Below are 20,226 nucleotides of genomic sequence, written 5' to 3'. Positions count from 1 at the left end.
GCTCGAGATCCCCTCCGAGGTTGTTCAAGGAGGGGCTGGGGAGGGCCCCGAGGCCTGGAAGGATTTTGGGGCGTCCTGGGAGGGATTTGGGGTCCCTGGGGGTGGTGGATGCTCAAAAGGAGCTTGAAATCCCCCCAAGAACATTTTACCGTGGCCAGAGGGATCTCTAAAAACTCATCGTGGAGTTTTTGGGGTGCGGGGAGCACCCCTGGATCTCTTTAAGAACCTTTCGCTGCCAGGGGCAAAGTCGGGGTTCAAAGATTCCGCTTGAGGCGCTTTGGGGTGAAAGTTGAACCCCGCCCAAACCCTTCTGGAGCGATCCCTGAAGGGTTTTGGGGCTGATCCCAAAAGGTTTTTTAGGGCGGTCCCCGAGCGGTTTTGGGGCGACCAATGAAGGCTTTTGAGGCAATTCCTGAAGGTTTTTTAGGGTGATCCCCGAGGATTTTTGGGGCGACCCCTGAAGGGTTTTTGGGTTGATTCCTGAAAGTTTTGAGGGGACCCCTGAAGGCTTCGAGGCGATCCCTTTCGGGCTGATCCCTGAAGGTTTTTGAGGCGATCCCTGAAAGTTTTCGAGGCAATCCCTGAGGGGTTTTTAGGGCAATCGCGGAAGGTTTTTGGGGCCATCCCTGAATGTCGTGGGGTGATCCCAGAAGGTTTTTGCGGACAATTCCTGAAGGGTTTTTGGGTCAATCCCTGAAGGTTTTTGGGACAATTCCTGCAGGGTTTTGGGGCCGATCCCTGAGCGGTTTTGGGGGCGATTCCTGAATGTCTTGGGGTGATCCCAGAAGGTTTTTAGGGCGATGCCTGAAGGGTCTTGAGGCGATCCCTGAAAGTTTTTTGGGGCAATCCCTGAAAGTTTTTTGAGGTGGTCCCTGAAGGTTTTTGGGGGGACCCCTGAAGGATTTGAGGCGATCCCTTTTGGGGACGGCTCCCGAAGGTTTTCGAGGTGATTCCGGAAGGTTTTTGGGCTGATCCCTGAGCGGTTTTGGGGCGATCCCTGAAGGGTTTCAGGAAAATCCCTTTGGAGCAATCCCCAGAGGTTTGTGGCGGTGACCCCCGAAGGTTTTCCAGGCAATCCCTGAGCGGTTTTGGGCGATCCCCGAACATTTCGCTCTCTTTCCCCAGATGGATCCCGAGTCCCCGCCCCGCGAGCTGGAGCTCTCGGCTCTGGAGGCCGAGAAGGAGCCGATGGCGGCGGCGGCCGAGCCCGAACCCGAGCCGGCCTCGCCCCCTCAGGCTCCCCCCTCCCCACCGCGACCCCTCCCCAGCCCCGGGCGCCGAGAAGAACGGGCTGGTGATGAAGATCCCCCCCGAGGAAGAGGAGGAGGCGGCTTTGGGCGGCTCGGGCGTTTCGGGGAGCCCCAAATTCACGGGGCTGGGCAAGGAGGAGCTGCTCTGAAGGGAGGCGGGGACGCCGCTCTGGGCCCGGGCCCGCCTGGTGCTGCTCGTGCTCTTTTGGGGGGGCTGGCTCGGCATGTTGGGGGCCGCTGCCGCCATCGTGGCCCAGGCCCCCCGCTGCCAGCCCCTGCCTGCCAAAGCCTGGTGGGAACTCGGGGCGCTCTACAGGGCCCCCCCAAAGGCTTTTGGGGGTAACCTGAAAGGTGAGGAGGGGGGCTGGGGGGGAGTTTGGGGGGGTTTAGAGGGTCCCCAGTGGGGTGAGAGGGGGTGGGAGGATCCCAGAGTATGGCTGAAAGAATTTAGGGAGGTTTAGAGGGTCCCCAAAGGCTTTTGGGGGTGATCTGAAAGGTGAGGAGGGGGCTGGGGTGGGAGTTTGGGGGGGTTTAGAGGGTCCCCAGAGGGGGTGGAAGGATCCCAGAGTATGGCTGAAAGAATTTGGGAGGTTTAGAGGGTCCCCAGAGGGGGAGGAGGGGTTGGAAGGATCTTAGTGGATTTTTGGGGGGGTCCTGTTTGGGGTTTGGGGAGGTTTAGAGGGTCCCCAGAGGGGTGGAAGGATCTTAGAGGATTTTTGGGGGGTCCTGTTTGGGGTTTGGGAGGTTTAGAGGGTCCCCAAAGGCTTTTGGGGGTGATCTGAAAGGTGAGGAGGGGGCTGGGGGGGAGTTTGAGGGGGTTTAGAGGGTCCCCAGAGGGGTGAGAGGGGGTGGAAGGATCTTAGAGGATTTTGGGGGGGGTCCTGTTTGGGGTTTGGGGGGGTTTAGAGTGTCCCCAGAGGGGTGAGAGGGGGTGAAAGGATCTTAGAGGATTTTTGGGGGGGTCCCCTGGGTGTTTTGGGGGGTCCTGTTTGGGGTTTGGGGGGTTTAGGGGGTCCCCAGCGGGCTGAGAGGGGGTGGAAGGATCCCAGAGTATGGCTGAAAGAATTTGGGGAGGTTTAGAGGGTCCCCAGCGGGGTGAGAGGGGGTGGAAGGATCTTAGAGGGTTTTTGGGGGGGGGTTCTGTTTGGGGTTTAGGGAGGTTTAGAGGGTCCCCAAAGGCTTTTGGGGGTGATCTGAAAGGTGAGGAGGGGGCTGGGGGGGGAGTTTGGGGGGGTTTAGAGGGTCCCCAGAGGGGTGAGAGGGGGTGGAAGGATCCCAGAGGATTTTGGGGGGTGGTCCCCTGGGTGTTTTGGGGGGTCCTGTTTGGGGTTTGGGGAGGTTTAGAGCGTCCCGAAAGGCTTTTGGGGGTGATCTGAAAGGTGAGGAGGGGGCTGGGGGGGAGTTTGGGGGGGTTTAGAGGGTCCCCAGAGGGGTGGAAGTATCTTAGAGGATTTTTGGGGGTGGTCCCCTGGGTGTTTTGGGGGGTCCTGTTTGGGGTTTGGGGGGGGGTTAGAGGGTCCCCAGAGGGTTGGAAGGATCTTACAGGATTTTTTGGGGGGGTCCTGTTTGGGGAGGTTTAGAGGGTCCCCAGAGAGGTGGAAGGATCTCAGAGGATTTTTGGGGGGTGGTCCCCTGGGTGTTTTGGGGGGTCCTGTTTGGGGTTTGGGGAGGTTTAGAGGGTCCCCAAAGGCTTTTGGGGGTGATCTGAAAGGTGAGGAGGGGGCTGAGAGGGAGTTTGGGGGGGTTTAGAGGGTCCCCAGAGGGGTGGAAGGATCTTAGAGGGTGAGTGGGGGTCCCATGGGGGGTTTAGAGGTTCCTTTTTGGGTGGGGGAGGGTCTCAGAGTGTGGCTGGGGCAGTTTTGGGGGGTCCCATTGGGGGTTTTGGGGATCCCATGGGGGTTTGGGGGGGTTTAGAGATTCCCCAGAGGGGTGGAAGGATCCCAAAGGATCCCTGGGGAAATTTTGGGGGGTGTCATGGGGGGTTTGGGGGGGATTTAGCCCCCGAATTTCAGAGTTTCCATCAATCCTGGGTCAGTTTTGGGATCTTTGAGTACTTTTTGGGAGCCCTGGATGGGTTTTTTGGGGTCTCAGGTTGGGGAATTTGGGGGTTTTAGGGTGGGATTTTGGGATCCCCAGCATTGTTTGGGTTCTCTTTGGTGTTCCTGGGAGGATTTTGGGGTCCCAGGGTGGGATTTTGGGGTCTCAGTTTGGGATTTTGGGGTCCCTTTGCTGTTCCTGTGAGGAGTTTGGGTCTCAGGTTGGGATTTTGGGGTCTCACTTTAGGATTTTGGGGTCCCTTTGTTGTTCCTGGGAGGATTTGGGGGTCTCAGTTTGGGATTTTGGGATCCCGGGTTGATTTTTTGGGGTCTCACTTTAGGATTTTGCGGGTCCCTTTGCTGTTCCTGGGAGGATTTTGGGGTCCCAGGGTGGGATTTTGGGGTCTCACTTTGGGATTTTGGGGTCCCTTTGTTCCTGTGAGGATTTTGGGGTCTCAGGTTGGGATTTTGGGGTCCCGGGTTGGGATTTTGGGGTCCCAGGTTGGGATTTTGGGGTCTCACTGTGGGAATTTAGGGTCCCTTTGTTGTTCCTGGGAGGATTTTGGGGTCCCAGGTTGGTTTTTTGGGGTTTTAGTTTGGGATTTTGGGGTTCCTTTGTTGTTCCTGTGAGGATTTTGGGGTCTCACTTTGGGATTTTGGGGTTTCAGGGTGGGATTTTGGGGGTCCCTTTGTTCCTGTGAGGATTTTGGGGTCTCACTTTGGGATTTTGGGGTCCCAGGTTGGGATTTTGGGCTCCTGCCCTGGGCTCACTTTTGGGGTTCCCCCTGGCAGGTGTGGAGCAGCGTTTGGGGTACCTGAAGGAGAAGCTGCAGGTTGGGGGGCTCATCCTGGGCCCCCTGGCCCCCCAAAAAAAAACCCGAGGATCAAATCCCCCCCCTGAGGGACGTGGACCCCGCCCTGGCTCCCCCCAGGACCTGAGCGCCCTCCTGCAGGCGGCCAAGGACAAAGGTGGCACCCCGAAAATGGGGGGACCCCGAAAACGGGGGGGACCCCCAAAATTGGGGGGGGGGATACCCCCAAAAATTATGGGGAATTTACAGTGGGGGGGGGGCAGAATTTTGGAAGATTCCAGGGTTGGGTGACCCCAAAAATGGGATCCCCCATAATTAGTGGGGGGTTTATAATTAGTGGGGTGTTTATAATTTATTGGGGGGTGTTTATGATTATGGGGGGGTTATAATTATTGAGGGGGTTATAATTATTGGGGGGATTATGATTAATGGGGTGTTTATAATTAATAGGGGGGTTTATAATTATTGGGGGGGTTTATAATTATTGGGGGGGTTGTAATTAATGGGGGGGTTTATAATTTTTGGGGGGTTTATTATTGGGGGGGTGTTGTAATTAATGGGGGGAGTTTATAATTATGGGGGGGTGTTGTAATTAATGGGGGGGTTTTATAATTATTGGGGGGGGTTATGATTAATGGGGGGGTTTATAATTATGGGGGGGTTATAATTAATGGGGGATTTATAATTTTTGGGGGGGTTTATTATTGGGGGGTTATAATTAATTGGGGGAGTTTATAATTATGGAGGGTGTTGTAATTAATGGGGGGGGTTTATAATTTTTTTGGGGGGGTTTATTATTGGGGGGGTTATAATTAATGGGGGGAGTTTATAATTATGGGGGGGGTGTTGTAATTAATGGGGGGGTTATAATTTTTGGGGGGGTTTATTATTGGGGGGGTTATAATTAATGGGGGGAGTTTATAATTATGGAGGAGTGTTGTAATTAATGGGGGGGGTTTATAATTTTTGGGGGGTTTATAATTTTGGGGGGGTTATAATTATTGGGGGGGTTTATTATTGGGGGGGCTATAATTATTAGGGGGAATATAATTATTGAGGGGGGTTATAATTATTGGGGGGGTCTCTGATGTGCTGGGGGGGTTTTGGGGTGCCCTGACCCCCCCAATTTCCCTCCTCCCCCCCCCCCCCCCCAGGGCTGAAGGTGATTCTGGACCTGACCCCCCAACCCCGGTGGGGATCAGAAATGGGGGGACGCAGCCAAGGACCCCCAAGTTCACCAGCAGGTCCAGGTGGGTCTGGGGGGGCTCTGGGGGGTTTTTTTGGGGGGCTCTGGGGATTTTGGGGACCCCCCTGACCCCCCCTGTGCCCCCCAGGATGCCCTGAGGCATTGGCTGAAGGAGGAAATCGCTGGGGTGTTCCTGGATGGCATCGAGGAGCTGCCGGTGAGGGGCCGGGGCAGATTTTGGGGTTTTTTTGGGGTCAAATTTGGGGTTTTTTTAGGGTCAAATTTGAGTTTCTTTGGGGCAGAATTTGGGCTTTATTTGGGGTTTTTTGGGGTCAAATTTGAGTTTCTTTGGGGCAGAATTTGGGCTTTATTTGGGGTTTTTTGGGGTCAAATTTGAGATCTTTGGGCAGAATTTGGGCTTTATTTGGGGTTTTTTTGGGGTCAAATTTGAGGTTTTTTGGGGCAGAATTTGGGCTTTATTTGTGGTTTTGTTGGGGTCAAATTTGAGTTTCTTTGGGGCAGAATTTGGGCTTTATTTGGGGTTTTTTTGGGTCAAATTTGAGTTTCTTGGGGCAGAATTTGGGCTTTATTTGGGGTTTTTTTGGGGTTAAATTTGAGTTTCTTTGGGCCAGAATTGGGGCTTTATTTGGGGTTTTTTTGGGGTCAAGTTTGAGTTTCTTTGGGGCAGAATTTGGGCTTTATTTGGGGTTTTTTTGGGGTCAAGTTTGAGTTTCTTTGGGGCAGAATTTGGGCTTTATTTGGGTTTTTTTTGGGGTCAAATTTGAGTTTTTTTGGGGCAGAATTTGGGCTTTATTTGGGGTTTCTTTGGGGTCAAATTGAGTTTCTTTGGGGCAGAATTTGGGCTTTATTTGGGTTTTTTTTGGGGTCAAATTTGAGTTTTTTTGGGGCAGAATTTGGGCTTTATTTGGGGTTTCTTTGGGGTCAAATTTGAGTTTCTTTGGGGCAGAATTTGGCTTTATTTGGGGGTTTTTTGGGGTCAAATTTGAGTTTCTTTGGGCAGAATTTTGGCTTTATTTGGGTTTTTTTTGGGGTCAAATTTGAGTTTCTTTGGGCCAGAATTTGGGCTTTATTTGGGGTTTTTTTGGGGGTCAAAATTGAGTCTCTTTGGGCAGAATTTGGGCTTTATTTGGGGTTTTTTTGGGGTCAAGTTTGAGTTTCTTTGGGGCAGAATTTGGGCTTTATTTGGGGTTTTTTTGGGGTTAAATTTGAGTTTCTTTGGGGCAGAATTTGGGCTTTTTGGGGTAGATTTTGGGGTTTCTTGGGGGTAGAATTTGAGGATTTGGGTGAAGGATTTTGGGGGGATTTTGAGCAGGGTTTGGGGCGGGCTTGGAGGGGATTTGGGGCAGAATTTGGGTTTTGTTGGGGACAGAATTTGGGGGTTTTTGGCGGTCAAATTGGGTTTTTGGGGGCAGCGTTTGGGGTTTATTGGGGTAGAATTTGGGCTTTTTTGGGGGCAAAATTTGAGGGTTTTTTTGGCAAATTGGGGGCAGAATTTGAGGGGATTTGGGGCAGAATTTGGGCTTTTTTGGAAGCAGAATTTGGGTTGTTTTTGGGGCAGAATTTGGGTTTTCTTGGGGTAAAATTTGGGCTTTTTTGGGGGCAGAATTTGAGGGTTTTTTTGGTAAATTTGGGGGCAGAATTTGGGGTTTTTTGGGGGCAGAATTTGAGGGGATTTGGGGCAGAATTTGGGGTTTTCTTGGCAGAATTTGGGTTTTTTGGGGGCAGAATTTGAGGTTTTCTTGGGGCAGAATTTGGGTTATTTGGGGGGATTTTGGGGCAGAATTGGGGATTTTGGGGGGCTCTGGGTGACCCCCCCATGTCCCCCCAGCCCTCGGTGGTGGCTGAGTGGAGGAACCTGACGGAGGAGAAGCCGAGCCCCAGCGGCGTCACCAGGTCTGAACCCCAAAAGTGTCACCTGTGTCCCCCAAAACTCACTGACCCCCCCAAAGTGTCCCCTGTGTCACCCCAAACCCACTGATCCCCCAAATCTCTTCCTCCCTTCATCCTCTTCCTCACAGACCCCCCCACTTTGGGCTCTTTCCTCCCCTCATTTTTGGGGTGCTCTCCTTTCCTTCCCCTTCCATTTTTGGGTGCTCCTCTGACCTTTCCCTTGTCATTTTTCAGTCACTCCCTGACTTTTCCCCCCATATTTTGGGGTTCCCCCTCACTTTCCCCCCCCCCATATTTTGGGGTTCCCCCTGACTTTTCCCCCCATATTTTGGGGTTCCCCCTCACTTTCCCCCCCCCCCATATTTTGGGCTTCTCCCCCAACTTTCCCCCCATATTTTGGGGTTCCCCCTGACTTCCCCCCCCATATTTTGGGGTTCCCCCTGATTTCCCCCCCATATTTTGGGCTTTCCCCCCCCCATATTTTGGGCTTCCCCCCTGACTTTCCTCCCCATATTTTGGGGTTCTCCCCCTGACTTTCCCCCCATATTTTGGGGTTCCCCCTCACTTTCTCCTCCCCATATTTTGTGGTTCCCCCTGACTTTCCCCCTTCATTTTTGGGCTTCTCCCCCTGACTTTTCCCCCCATATTTTGGGGTTCCCCTCCCATATTTTGGGCTTCTCACCCTGACTTTCCCCCCCATATTTTGGGGTTCCCCCTGATTTCCCCCCCCCATATTTTGGACTTTTCCCTCCCCATATTTTGGGGTTCCCCCTCACTTCCCCCCCCCATATTTTGGGTTCCCTCTCACTTTCCCCCCCATATTTTGGGCTTCTCCCCCAACTTCCCCCCCATATTTTGGGGTTCTCCCTGACTTCCCCCCCCATATTTTGGGTTCCCCCTGACTTTCCCCCACCCCATATTTTGGGCTTCTCCCCCTGACATTCCCCCATATTTTGGGGTTCTCCCTGACTTCCCCCCCCATATTTTGGGGTTCCCCCTGACTTTCCCCCCCCATATTTTGGGGTTCCCCCCATATTTTGGGGTTCCCCCTGACTTTCCTCTCCATATTTTGGGCTTCTCCCCCTGACTTTCCCCCCCCATATTTTGGGGTCCCCCCCACTTTCCCCCCCCCATATTTTGGGTTTCTCCCCCAGACTTTCCCCCCATATTTTGGGTTTCTCCCCAGACTTTCCCCCCATATTTTGGGGTTCCCCTGACTTTCCCCCCCATATTTTGGGCTTTTCCCCCTGACTTTCCCCCCCCATATTTTGGTGTTCCCCCTCACTTTCCCCCCCATATTTTGGGCTTCTCCCCCTGACTTCCCCCTCATATTTTAGGGTTCCCTCTGATTTCCCCCCCCCATATTTTGGGCTTTCCCCCCCCCATATTTTGGGGTTCCCCCTCACTTTCCCCCCCCCATATTTTGGGCTTCTCACCCTGACTTTCCCCCGACTTTCCCCCCCCATATTTTGGGGTTCCCCCTGACTTTCCTCCTCTGACTTTCCTCCCCCATATTTTGGGGTTCCTCCTCACTTCCCTCCCCCCCATATTTTGGGGTTCCCCCTGATTCCCCCCCCCCATATTTTGAGCTTCTCCCCCAACTTTCCCCCCCATATTTTGGGGTTCCCCTTCACTTTCCCCTCCATATTTTGGGGTTCCCCCTGACTTTCCCCCCATATTTTGAGGTTCCCCCTGACTTTCTCCCCCATATTTTGGGGTTCCCCCTGACTTTTCCCCCATATTTTGGGCTTCTCCCCCTGACATTCACCCCCCATATTTTGGGGTTCCCTCTGACTTTCCCCCCATATTTTGGGGTTCCCCCCCCATATTTTGGGCTTCTCCCCTTGACTTTCCCCCCGACTTTCCCCCCATATTTTGGGGTTCCCTCTGACTTTCCCCCCCATATTTTGGACTTTTCCCCCCCCATATTTTGGGGTTCTCCCCCTGATGCTCCCCCCCATATTTTGGGGTTCCCCCTGATTCCCCCCCCCATATTTTGGGCTTCTCCCCCTGACTTTCCCCTGACTTTCCCCTCATATTTTGGGGTTCCCCCTGACTTCCCCCCCCCCATATTTTGGGCTTCTCCCCCAACTTTCCCCCCCATATTTTGGGGTTCCCCCCTCACTTTCCCCTCTCCATATTTTGGGGTTCCCCCCCCATATTTTGGGCTTCTCCCCCTGACTTTCCCCCCGACTTTCCCCCATATTTTGTGGTTCCCCTGACTTTCTCCCTCCCCATATTTTGGGGTTCCCCCTGATTTCCCCCCCATATTTTGGGTCCCCCCTGAGCGTGTGCCGTTTGCAGGGTGCTGGTGGGGGGCACGGCCCTGCAGGACCCGCAGGCGGTGCCGGCGGTGCCGGGGGGGCTGCGGCTGCTGCTGGGGCCCTTCCTGCAGCCCCTGGAGCCCCGGCCCGAGCGCGAATCCCCCGAGGGAGCCCTGAGGAGCCTCCTGGGCCTGCTGGGCTCCAACGCCTCCATCGGGGGGCTGGGCTGGAGCGTGAGTGGGGAACCCCCTGGGAACCCCAAAAATCCCCTCAGCAATCCCTGCTGGGCTCCAACGCCTCCATCGGGGGGCTGGGCTGGAGCGTGAGTGGGGAACCCCCCAAAAATCCCCTGGGAACCCCAAAAACTTCAATGGGAACCCCAAAAACTTCCATGGGAACCCCCAAAATCCCCTCAGAAATACCAAAAATCCTCTCAGGAACCCCCTGGGAACCCAAAAATCCCCTCAGAAACACCAAAAACCCCTGGGAACCCCAAAAAATCCCTTCAGGAACCCCAAAAATCCCTCAGGAACCCCCAAAAATCCCCTCAGCAATCCCTGCTGGGCTCCAACGCCTCCATCGGGGGGCTGGGCTGGAGCGTGAGTCAGGAACCCCCCCAAAAATCCCCTGGGAATCCCCAAAATCCCCTCAGCAATCCCTGCTGGGCTCGAGCATGAGTGAGGAACCCCAAAAACTTCCATGGGAACCCCCAAAATCCCCTCAGAAACACCAAAAATCCCCTGGGAACCCCAAAAACTTCCATGGGAACCCCCAAAATCCCCTCAGGAACCCCAAAAAATCCCCTGGAAATCCCAAAAAATCCCCTGGGAACCCAAAAAATTCCCTGGGAACCCCAAAAACTTCCATGGGAACCCCCAGAAATCCCTGCTGGGCTCCAATGCTTCCGTCGGGGGGCTGGGCTGGAGCGTGAGTCAGGAACCCCCCAAAAAAACCCCTGGGAACCCCAAAATCCCCTCAGGAACCCTCAAAAATCCCCCTCAGGAACCCCCCAAAATCCCCTCAGAAACACCAAAACCCCCTGGACCCCTTAAATGAGCCCCCAAAAATCCCTGGGACCTTCAAACCTTCCTGGAACCCCCAAATTCTTCCTGGAACCGCCAAATTCTTTCTGGTCCTGCTGCCCCTTTCTATTTTTTGGGGTCCCCCCCATAGTTTGGGGTCCCCCTATATATTGGGGTGTCCTGTCCCAAAGATGGGGTCCCCCCGGGTTTTGGGGTCCCCCCATTTAGGGGTGTCTGTGTCCCACAGGTGGGGTCCCCCCGGGTTTTGGGGTCTCCCGGGTTTTGGGGTCCCCCCATATTTTGGGGTGTCCTTGTCCCACAGGTGGGGTCCCCCCATATATCGGGGTGTCTGTGTCCCACAGGTGGGGTCCCCCCCATATATTGGTGTGTCTGTGTCCTACAGGTGGGGTTCCCCCGGGTTTTGGGGTGTCTCTGTCCACAGGTGGGGTCCCCCCATATTTTGGGGTGTCTCTGTCCCACAGGTGGGGTCCCCCCGGGTTTTAGGGTTCCCCCGTATATCAGGGTGTCTGTGTCCCACAGGTGGGGTCCTTCCCATATTCTGGGGTCCCCCCATATATCGGGGTGTCTGTGTCCCACAGGTGGGTTCCCCCAGGTTTTGGGGTGTCTGTGTCCCACAGGTGGGTTCCCCCCCATGTTTTGGGGTCCCCCCGGGTTTTGGGGTGTCTGTGTCCCACAGGTGGGGTCCCCCCGGGTTTTGGGGTCCCCCCATATTTCGGGGTGTCTGTGTCCCACAGATGGGGTTCCCCCGGGTTTTGGGGTGTCTGTGTCCCATAGGTGGGGTCCCCCCGGGTTTTGGGGTCCCCCCATATTTTGGGGTGTCTGTGTCCCACAGGTGGGGTCCCCCTGGCGCTCGTGGGCGCCCCCCGAGCTGAGGCTGCCGCAGCTGCTGCTGCTCTGGGGCTCCCCGGGACCCCCGTGCTGAGCTACGGCGACGAGCTGGGGCTGGGCCGTACCAACGACCAGCAGGTACCGGGGGGGGTTGGAGGGCTGCAGGTGGAATTTGGGGGGGCTGGGACTCCTTGGAAGGGAATTGGGGGGGTCTGAGAAGGAATCTGGGGGGCTTCAGGTGGGAGTTCGGGGAGTTTCAGGAATTTGGGGGGCTGCAGGTGGGTTTTGGGGAGGGGGTTGGGATGGTGCCCTCACCCACATTTTCCCTGGTTTTGGTTTTGCCCTGTTTTCTTGGGTTTTGCTGGAATTTCATTGGTTTGTGCCCTAATTTTACCATTTTTTGCCCCAATTTTACCATTTTTTGCCCCAATTTCTCCATTTCCCCCCCCCAGCTGCCGCCGATGCCGTGGGAATTGATCGATGAACCGAAAAAGAGCGGAACGGCTCTGAGGTGGGCGGGGCTTGGGGCTGTGATTGACAGGTTGTGGGCGGTGCTTGGTGGGTGGAGGCGTGGTTTAAGAGGCGTGGCTTAAAGTCTCTCCTCCCACTTTGGGGTGGGTTTTAATGTCCATTTATGGCTTTTAATGGGTGTGGTCTGATGCCACGCCCACTGGTGGGCGGAGCTTTGGGGTGGGTCCCAGAAAGCTTGGACACCACCGCAGGTTGTTAAAAGGGCAACACACTTTTAAAAGGGCAATGCAACCTTAAAAGGGGTAACACATTCTTAAAAGGGTAATAGGCTCTTAAAACGGCAAAGCCTTTTAAAAAGGGCAATACACCCTTAAAAGGGTAATGTACTCTTAAAAGGGCAACACATTTAAAAGGACAATGCAATTTTAAAATAGCAATGTGTCTTTGAAAGGACAACGTAATCTTGAAAGGGCAATACATCTTTAAAAAGGTAACGTACGTTTTCAAGGGTAATTATGTCCTGATAAATGCAATACACCCTTAAAAGGGCAACACAGATTAAAAGGGCAATGCGATTTTCAAATAGCAACGTATCTTTAAAAGACATTGTAATCTTAAAGGGTTATACATCTTTGGAAAGGTAACGTACATTTTGAAGGGTAATATGTCCTGATAAATGCAATATACCCTTAAAAGGGTAATGCATCCTTAAAAGGGTAATGTACCCTTAGAAAGGAAACACACATTTAAACGGGTAATGCATTTTTTTAAAATGTAATGTGTTCTTGAAAGGACAATGTAACCTTAAAAGAGCAGTGTCTCCTTAAAAAGGGCAACACCGCCTGCTGCCTCCTTAAAGGGCCAGCACCCCCTTTTCTCAGGGCTGCATTTAGGGGTGTCCCACCCCCCTGAGCGCAGCCCCCCGTCCTTGCAGCCCCCCGAGCTGGAGCTGTGCACACGGCCCTGGCCTCGCTGCGGGCCCACGAGCGCTCGCTGCTGCTGGGGAGGCGCTGCGGTGCGGGCGGGGCGCGGCCGTGGCGCTGCTGCGGCGCTGGGACCAGAGCGAGCGCTTCCTGCTGCTGCTCAACCCCCAACGGGACCCCCCTGAGACCCTTCTCGGTCCAGAGGGACCCCCAGGACCCCCCCCTGCCCGAGTGGGCCACGCTGAGATTCAGCACCGGCCCCCGCGAGCCGGGGGAGCCGCAGGTGCAGCTGCAGGAGCTCAAGGTGGGCCCCACCAGGGGCTGCTGCTGAGCTTCCCCTACAGCCCCCAGTGAGCGGGCACCCCAAAACTGCCCTGACCCCCCCACTGCACCCCAAAACTGCCCTGACCCCACCACTACAGCACCCCAAAACTGTCCTGACCCCACCACAGCACCCCAAAGGTGTCTTGATCCCATCACAGCACCCCAAAACTGCCCTGACCCCATCACAGCACCCAAAACTGCCTTGAGCCCCTCTCTGCACCCAAAACTGCCCTGACCCAACCACAGCACCCCAAAGGTGCCTTGATCCTTCTCTCAGCACCCAAAAACTGCTCTGATCCCATCACAGCACCCTAAAACTGCCTTGACCCCCTCTCTGCACCCAAAACTGCCCTGAGCCCCCTCACAGCACCCCAAACCCACTTCTGGCACCCCAAAACTGCCTTGAGCCCCTCTCAGCACCCCAAAACTGCCCTGACCCAACCACAGCACCCTAAAGGTGCCTTGATTCCCCTTTCAACACCCCCAAAACTGCCCTGATCCCATCACAGCACCCCAAAACTGTGCCGACCCCCACCACAGCACCCCAAACCCACTTCTGGCACCCCAAAACTGCCCTGACACCCCCAAAGCTTCCCTGACCTCCCCCCAGCACCCCCAAAACTGCCTTGACACTCCAAAACCTTCCCCCAGCACCCCAAAACCTTCCCAAACCTGCCCCTGTTACCCCAAACTCACCCTGACCCCCCCCATCCTTGCACCCCCCTCATTTTGGGGGGGTCCCACTCTCATCTCCCCTCTCTCATTTTTTGGGTTCTGGTGCTTCTCACCCTTCACCCCAAAATCTTTTTTTGGTTTTTTTTTTTTTCTGTCCCAAACTCACTTTTGGGGTTTTTCTGTTTATTCTGGGGGTTTTGGGGTCCCCCCTCCCCAAATTCTGAATAAATGGTTTGCATTTCTGACCTTGGGCTTGGTTCTGGTTTTTGGGGGGGCTTTGAGGGTCCCCCCCAGGATTTGGGAGTTTCAGAGACCCCCAAAATTGGGGGGGGGGGGGGGGAGGATTTGGGGGTCCCAGGGGAGCCCACAGCACCCCAAAATGAGGGGTGGGGTTGGATTTGGGGGGTGAAGGAGAGTCCTGAGGGGGTAACCAAACCCCAAAATGGGGGAAAATCCACCCAAAATTGGGGCTGGGGTCCTCAGTGGGGACTCTGGAGAAATGGGGACCCCAAAATAAAGGGATGGGGTCACCGAGGGGGAGGGTTTGGGGAGGGGTCTCAAATCCTGTGAGGAGCTCTGGAGGGTTTGGGGGGTCCTGATGGGTTTGGGGAGGGGTCTCAGGGATCCCTGATGTATTTGGGGAGGGGTCTCAGATCCTTTCAGGAGTTCTGAAGGGTTTGGGCGATCCCTGAAGAATTTGGGGAGGGGTCTCAGGGCTGCTTTGTCTCTCCTGAGGGTTGGGATCAATTTTTTTGCCCTTGCCCCTTTAAGCGGACCCCACCCTGCTAAGCCACACCCATTTCCGGGTAGGCCTCGCCCTGTTACCCAGGTAACCGCCTCTTGCCGGAAGTGACGCAGCGGAAGCGGCGCCATGAAGCTGCTGACCCACAACCTGCTGAGCTCGCACGTGCCGGGGCTGCGGCCCGGGGCCGGATTCCCCCTCAAGATCGAGGTGCGGGCACGGGGGGACCCCGGGGCACCGGGATCGGGGCGGGAACACCGCGGTTCCCGCCCCCCGGCAAGGCCCCGCCACCTCTCGCCGTTACTGGTTACCGGAACCGTTATCGGAGCCTTAGCGGTGCCCCCGTTACCGGTTCCCAGCTTCTCCCCGTTCCGCTGTTCCGATCGGTGTCTCCTCATTTATCTCCCATCATTCCCGTTACCTCTCCCGATACCCCCGGTAGCTCCTCCGTTAAAAGAACGCCCGGTAATTTGTCCCGTTACCGTCAATAAATCCTCCCGCTAACGGCCCCGTTTCGTGCTTGTCAACCTCCTTAATCCTCCCCGTTATCGCAGTTTCTCTTCTCCCGTTATTCCGGTTCCCGTTATCCCCGTTCCCGTTATCCCGCTTCCTCTCCGTTATCCCGGTTTCCCGTTATTCCGGTTCCCGTTATTCCGTCCATCTCCGTTATCCCGGTTCCCCTCCGTTAACACCCCCGTTCTCCCCACCCCTCCGCGGTTCGGTTCCTCCCCGTTATCTCCCCGTTAACCCCTTCGTTACCCTCACCAATCGCCGGTAACTCCCCCGTTAATCCCCATTCCCTCCCGTTTAAACCCCCGGTACCCGTTCCGACCCCCCAGCCTCGTTAACCCCTCCCGTTTCCCCGTTAACTCTGCCGGTAACACCCCCATTTTCCGCCGGTAAAACTCCCGTTAAGCCCCGATTTCCACCCGTTAGGAGCCCCGGTTCCCCGAGGTTCCGGGGCCCTCCCGTTAACCGGCCCGGTCCCCGCAGGCCGCCGAGGTTCGGGTCCGCCCGGTGCCGTTCAACGCCGCCTTCGTGTCCCGGATGGTGCGCGGCTGCGCTGGGACGCGCTCCGGGAGGCGGCGGAGAGCGTGAGAGGCGGGGGGAAACCGGGAACGGGGGGAAACGGGAATGGGGAAACGAGGAGGATACCGGGAAATGGGAACAGGAGACTGGGAAAAAGGAACGGGGAATAGGAATGGGAAACGGGAACCGGGGGGGACACCGGGGAACGGAATCGGGAACGGGAATGAGGGACTGGGAAAGGGGAACCGGGAACCGGGAGTGGGGGGAGGTACCGGGAATGGGGGAACCGGGAACGGGAAATGGGAAACGGGAAACGGGGAGGGGGATTGGGAACGGAAGAAACGGAAAACGGGGGGGGGGGGGGGGGGGACACCGAGAAATGGGAACTGGAAAACGTGGGGGGAAACGGGAATGGGGACGGGAAACGGGGGAGACACCCGGAAATGGGAACGGAAATCAGGGGGGACACCCAGAAATGGGAACGGGAATCGGGGGGGGGACATCCGGAAATGGGAACGAGGGACCGGAAACGGAAGTGGAATGGAGGGGAACCGGGGAGGGGCCCCGGAAAGGGGAGCGGGGGGAGGGGGAGCTTCCCTTGGGACATTCCATTTTTTTGGGGTTGGGGGGGACACTCAGGGGTCCCTTTAACCCCCCCCCCCTTCCCTCTTTTTCTGTGCCCCCCGAAGTTGGGGCGCCCTCGGAGCTGCCCCCGAGCCCAGCCCGGGCTACGAGGCCGACGAGGAATTCCTGCGCCGCCTCCACCACGTCCTGCTCGAGGTCAGGGCGCTCCCCAAAACCCCTGAAACCCCAAAAAAAACCCCTCAGGGGGGGTTCCCTAAATCCCCCAAATCTTGGAGACCCCCCCCAATTTTCCCCATTTTCCCCCCATTTCAGGTGGAGGTGCTGGAGGGGTCCCTGCAGTGCCCGGACTCGGGGCGGCGCTTCCCCATCTCCAGGGGGTCCCAAATCTGCTCCTGAGCGAGGACGAGGCCTGAGGAGGGGTCGGGACCCCCAAAAATCCCCCAAAATGGAGCTGAGTCCCTCCCCCCGAGGAAGAGCAAAAAAAAACCCCGAATTTCCACGGTTTTACCCCAAAAAAACGGGGCCCGAATTTCACCCCCGACGTTCAAGCGCTGAGGGGCGTGGTCTAAACCGACTCATTTGCATGTAGGCGTGGTTATTTCCATGCCCCTCCTCTATGCAAATTTGTCACTTCCTTATTTGCATATTGAGCGGGTTTTGTTCTATTTGCATAATGAGCGTGGAAATTCCCAGTTTTTGCCCCCAAATTCCCGTTTTTTTTCTTCCCTCCCAAATTTCCCAGTTTTGCCCCAAATTCTTTTATTTTCTCAGAATTTCACGCAACTTTTCTCCCTAAAATCCTCTTTTTATCCCAAAATCCTCCAGTTTTGCCTCAAATTCCTCTCCTTTGTCCCAGTTCCCGCCTTTGTGCCCCCAAATTTGGATTTTGCCCCAAAATCTCTTTTTTTACCCTCATTTTTTTTATATTTTTCCACCAAAACCTCCTTTATGCCAAATCCGCTCCTTTTCACCCCCAAATCCTTTTTTTCCTATTCCAAACCTCCAGTTTTTCCCCAAATCCCAGTTTTTCTCCTCATATTTCTCTTCCCAAAGTTCTGCCTTGTTGTATTTGTAATATTCCCCATACATTTAATAAAAAATCCCATTTTTTTGCCCGATTTTGGGCCGGAATCGCCTCTTTTGGTCTCTTTGAGGATCCTCTCAGGGGAATATTTTGGGATGGAGGGAAGGGGTGGGATGGGGAGAGCCCCGGAGCCGCTGTCGGGTAATTCTGGAGGCTCGGGGATGATCCCGGAGCGGTTCCCGGTATTCCCGGCAGCACCTGGAGCCATTTCCAGGTGTCCCCGCTCACCTGGGCGGACACAGCAGGCCCTTGGAGGACCCCTGTTCGTCTCTATGATCCCAGAGCGCCTCCATCGTCTCGGTGGTTTTTCCGGCGCGCGCCGGCGGAAGTGGCGTCACACGGCGCGCCGCCGGATGTGACGTCAGTGCGCGGCGGCAGAAGGCTGAGGCGGAGCGGCGGTTGGAACGGCTCGACGGGACGGTGAGGGCGGGGGGGGCACCGGGGACACCGGGAGGGGACGGAGGGGACAGGGAGGGGACATTGAGGGCGGGGAGGGGACATTGAGGGGTCAGGAGCGCCGGGAGGGGCGGGGAGGGGCGGGGCCCGAGGGGCGGGACGGGGCGGGGGAGTCCGTGAGGGGCGGGAGGGCCCGGAGTGTTCCCTCAGAGACCTCAGGGTCCCCTCAGGGTCCTCCCAATATCCCTTCAGGATCCCCTCAATGTCCCCTCAGGATCCCCTCAATGTTCCGTCTGTGTCCCCCTATTGTCCCCTCAATGTCCATTCAGGGTCCCCTCAGAGTCCCTCCAATGTCCCCTCAGTGTCTCCTCAGGGTCCTCTCAGACTCCCCTCAATGTCCTCTCAAAGTCCCTTCAGGGTCCCCTCAATGTGCCCCCAATGTCCCCTCCATATCCCCCCCAGTGTCCCCCCAATGTCCCCTCAGTGTCCCCTCAGTGTCCCCCTGAGATGTCTGTGTGTCCCTGATTGTCTGTCTGTCGCAGGCGCCATGTCCTTGACGTCACAGAGGCACCGTGTCCCCTCAGTGTCCCCTGAGCTGTCTGTCTGTCCCCAATGTCCCCCTGTCTGTCCGCAGGCGCCATGTCCTCGATGTCACAGAGGCGCCGTGTCCCCCTGAGCTGTCCCTGTGCCCCCTGAGCTGTCTGTGTGTCCCCTGACTGTCTGTCTCTCCGCAGGCGCCATGTCCTCGACGTCACAGAAGCACCGGGACTTCGTGGCGGAGCCGATGGGGGACAAACCCGTGGGGAGCCTGGCCGGGATCGGGGACGTGCTGGGCAGGAAACTGGAGGAGAAGGGCTTTGACAAGGTGGGGCTGGGGACACTGGGGACAGTGGGGACACCTGGGGACACTGGGGATAGCAGGGACATTGGGGACACCTGGGGACATTGGGGACAACTGGGGACAGTGGGGACACTGGGGACAGTGGGGATACCTGGGACAGCAGGGACAGTGGGGACATCGGGGACACGTGGGGACACCTGGGGACACTTGGGATACCTGGGGATATCTGGGGACATTGGGGACACCTCTGTCCCTAGGCAGGTGTTTGTGGAGGGACAGGGATCTGCTGAATCCACAGGGCTGGGGTGTGACCAGAGCTCTTTGGGGTGACTCAGGAAGGACAGAGGGACACTGGGCAGTGTCCCCACGCCCTGGTGACACCGCTGTCCCCTCCCTGTCCCCTCGCTGTCCCTCTCAGCCATCCTGGTGGTGGCACAGCCCCATAAGGACCAGGAGCCACAGGGCTGGGTGGGACCGGAGCACTTTGGGGTCACTCAGGAGGACAGGGTGACCCTTGGTGACATCCCACCCCATGGTGACCCCCGCTGTCCCCTCGCTGTCCCTGTCAGCCGTTCCTGGTGCTGGGGCATCCCTCAGATCTCTTGGGACCACAGGGCTGGGGCAGGACTGGAGCTCTTTGGGGTCACTTGGGCAGGACAGGGTGACCCTTGGCAGTGTCCCCACACCCTGGTGACCCCGCTGTCCCCTCGCTGTCCCCTCCCTGTCCCTCTCAGCCTTTCCTGGTGGTGGCACAGCCCCATAAGGACCAGGGACCACAGGGCTGGGGTGTGACTGGAGCACTTTGGGGTCATTTGGACAGGACTGGAGCTCTTTGGGTCACTCAGGGAGGACAGAGGGACACTGGGCAGTGTCCCCACCCCATGGTGACCCCGCTGTCCCCTCCTGTCCCCTGGCTGCCCCCCCAGGCGTACGTGGTGCTGGGGCAGTTCCTGGTGCTGCGCAAGGACGAGGAGCTGTTCCGGGAGTGGCTCAAGGAGACGTGCGGGGCCAACGCCAAACAGAGCCGCGACTGCTCGGGCTGCCTGCGCGAGTGGTGCGACGCCTTCCTCTGAGCCCCCTCCCCAAAATCAGCACCTGAGACCCCCTCCCCAAAAACAGCACCCAGGCTCCTTCCTCTGAGCCCCCTCCCCAAAACGGCACCTGAGACCCCTCCCCAAAAACAGCACCCAGGCTCCTTCCTCTGAGCCCCTCCCCAAAACGGCACCTGAGACCCTCTCCCCAAAATCGGCACCCAGGCTCCTTCCTCTGAGCCCCCCTCTTCAAAAAACAGCACCCTGAGATCCCCCCTCTCTGAGCCCCCTCCCCAAAACAGCACCCTAAGATCCCCACTCTGAACCCCCTCCTCAAAAAACACCACCCAGGCTCCGTCCTCTGAGCCCCCTCCCCAAAAACAGCACCCAGACCCCTATCTGAGCCCCCTCCTCAAAGCTGACATCCCCCAGCCCCTCCCCGAGCCCCTCAGAGCAGCCCTGCACCTCAACTGAGCTCCCTGCACCCCAAATCCCATCCCTGTAACCCCCAAATCCCCTCCTGCAGCCTTAATCCATCCCTGCACCCCAGTTATTGTTCCTGTACCCCAAATCCCATCCCTGCACCCCAAATCCCATCCCTGCACCCCAAATCCCCTCCCTGTACCCCAAATCCCCTCCCTGCAGCCTTAATCCCATCCCTGCACCCCAGTTATTGTTCCTGTACCCCAAATCTCATTCCTGTACCCCAAATCCCTTCCCTGCACCCCCAAACTCGGGGGCAGTTGCAGGGACCCCTTGGAGGGGTTGGGGGCTCCCAAAACCATCCTGGGGACC

At 56.6% G+C, this 20,226-nt stretch overlaps 3 protein-coding genes across 4 annotated transcripts; all 3 read left to right on the top strand.

The window, feature by feature from the left end:
* The first annotated feature begins 1,474 nt into the window (after positions 1 to 1,474).
* On the top strand, positions 1,475 to 13,078 carry SLC3A2 (solute carrier family 3 member 2). The gene is made up of 10 exons (XM_074531047.1): positions 1,475 to 1,601; positions 4,079 to 4,255; positions 5,253 to 5,260; positions 5,433 to 5,501; positions 7,134 to 7,198; positions 9,500 to 9,692; positions 9,734 to 9,785; positions 11,335 to 11,468; positions 11,783 to 11,841; positions 12,736 to 13,078. Exons 1-10 carry the CDS (start codon positions 1,475 to 1,477, stop codon positions 13,076 to 13,078), a joined length of 1,227 nt encoding a protein of 408 aa, XP_074387148.1.
* Positions 13,079 to 14,518: 1,440 nt separating this feature from the next.
* Positions 14,519 to 17,210, top strand: TRMT112 (tRNA methyltransferase activator subunit 11-2). The gene is given in 6 exon segments (XM_074531120.1): positions 14,519 to 14,675; positions 15,459 to 15,516; positions 15,519 to 15,557; positions 16,201 to 16,274; positions 16,392 to 16,455; positions 16,458 to 17,210. Coding segments are annotated over 6 exon segments (351 nt in total). The 5' UTR covers positions 14,519 to 14,594; the 3' UTR covers positions 16,493 to 17,210.
* Positions 17,211 to 17,446: 236 nt separating this feature from the next.
* On the top strand, positions 17,447 to 19,933 carry BANF1 (barrier to autointegration nuclear assembly factor 1). Of its 2 annotated transcripts, XM_074531119.1 has the most exons (4): positions 17,447 to 17,583; positions 18,294 to 18,424; positions 19,327 to 19,495; positions 19,626 to 19,933. In XM_074531119.1, the coding sequence occupies exons 2-3, from the start codon at positions 18,299 to 18,301 to the stop codon at positions 19,471 to 19,473; spliced, it is 273 nt and encodes a 90-aa protein (XP_074387220.1). In that variant the 5' UTR covers positions 17,447 to 17,583; positions 18,294 to 18,298; the 3' UTR covers positions 19,474 to 19,495; positions 19,626 to 19,933. The 2 variants fall into 2 exon arrangements, with proteins under 2 accessions (XP_074387220.1, XP_074387219.1); XM_074531118.1 differs by lacking the exon at positions 19,626 to 19,933 and having other exon boundaries at positions 19,327 to 19,619.
* Positions 19,934 to 20,226: the final 293 nt, after the last annotated feature.

This window comes from Zonotrichia albicollis, chromosome 34, assembly GCF_047830755.1.
Source record: "Zonotrichia albicollis isolate bZonAlb1 chromosome 34, bZonAlb1.hap1, whole genome shotgun sequence".
Classification (NCBI taxonomy): Eukaryota; Metazoa; Chordata; class Aves; order Passeriformes; family Passerellidae; genus Zonotrichia; species Zonotrichia albicollis.
Note: the sequence above shows the minus strand (reverse complement) of the source record. Positions and strands in the feature narration are given on the sequence as shown.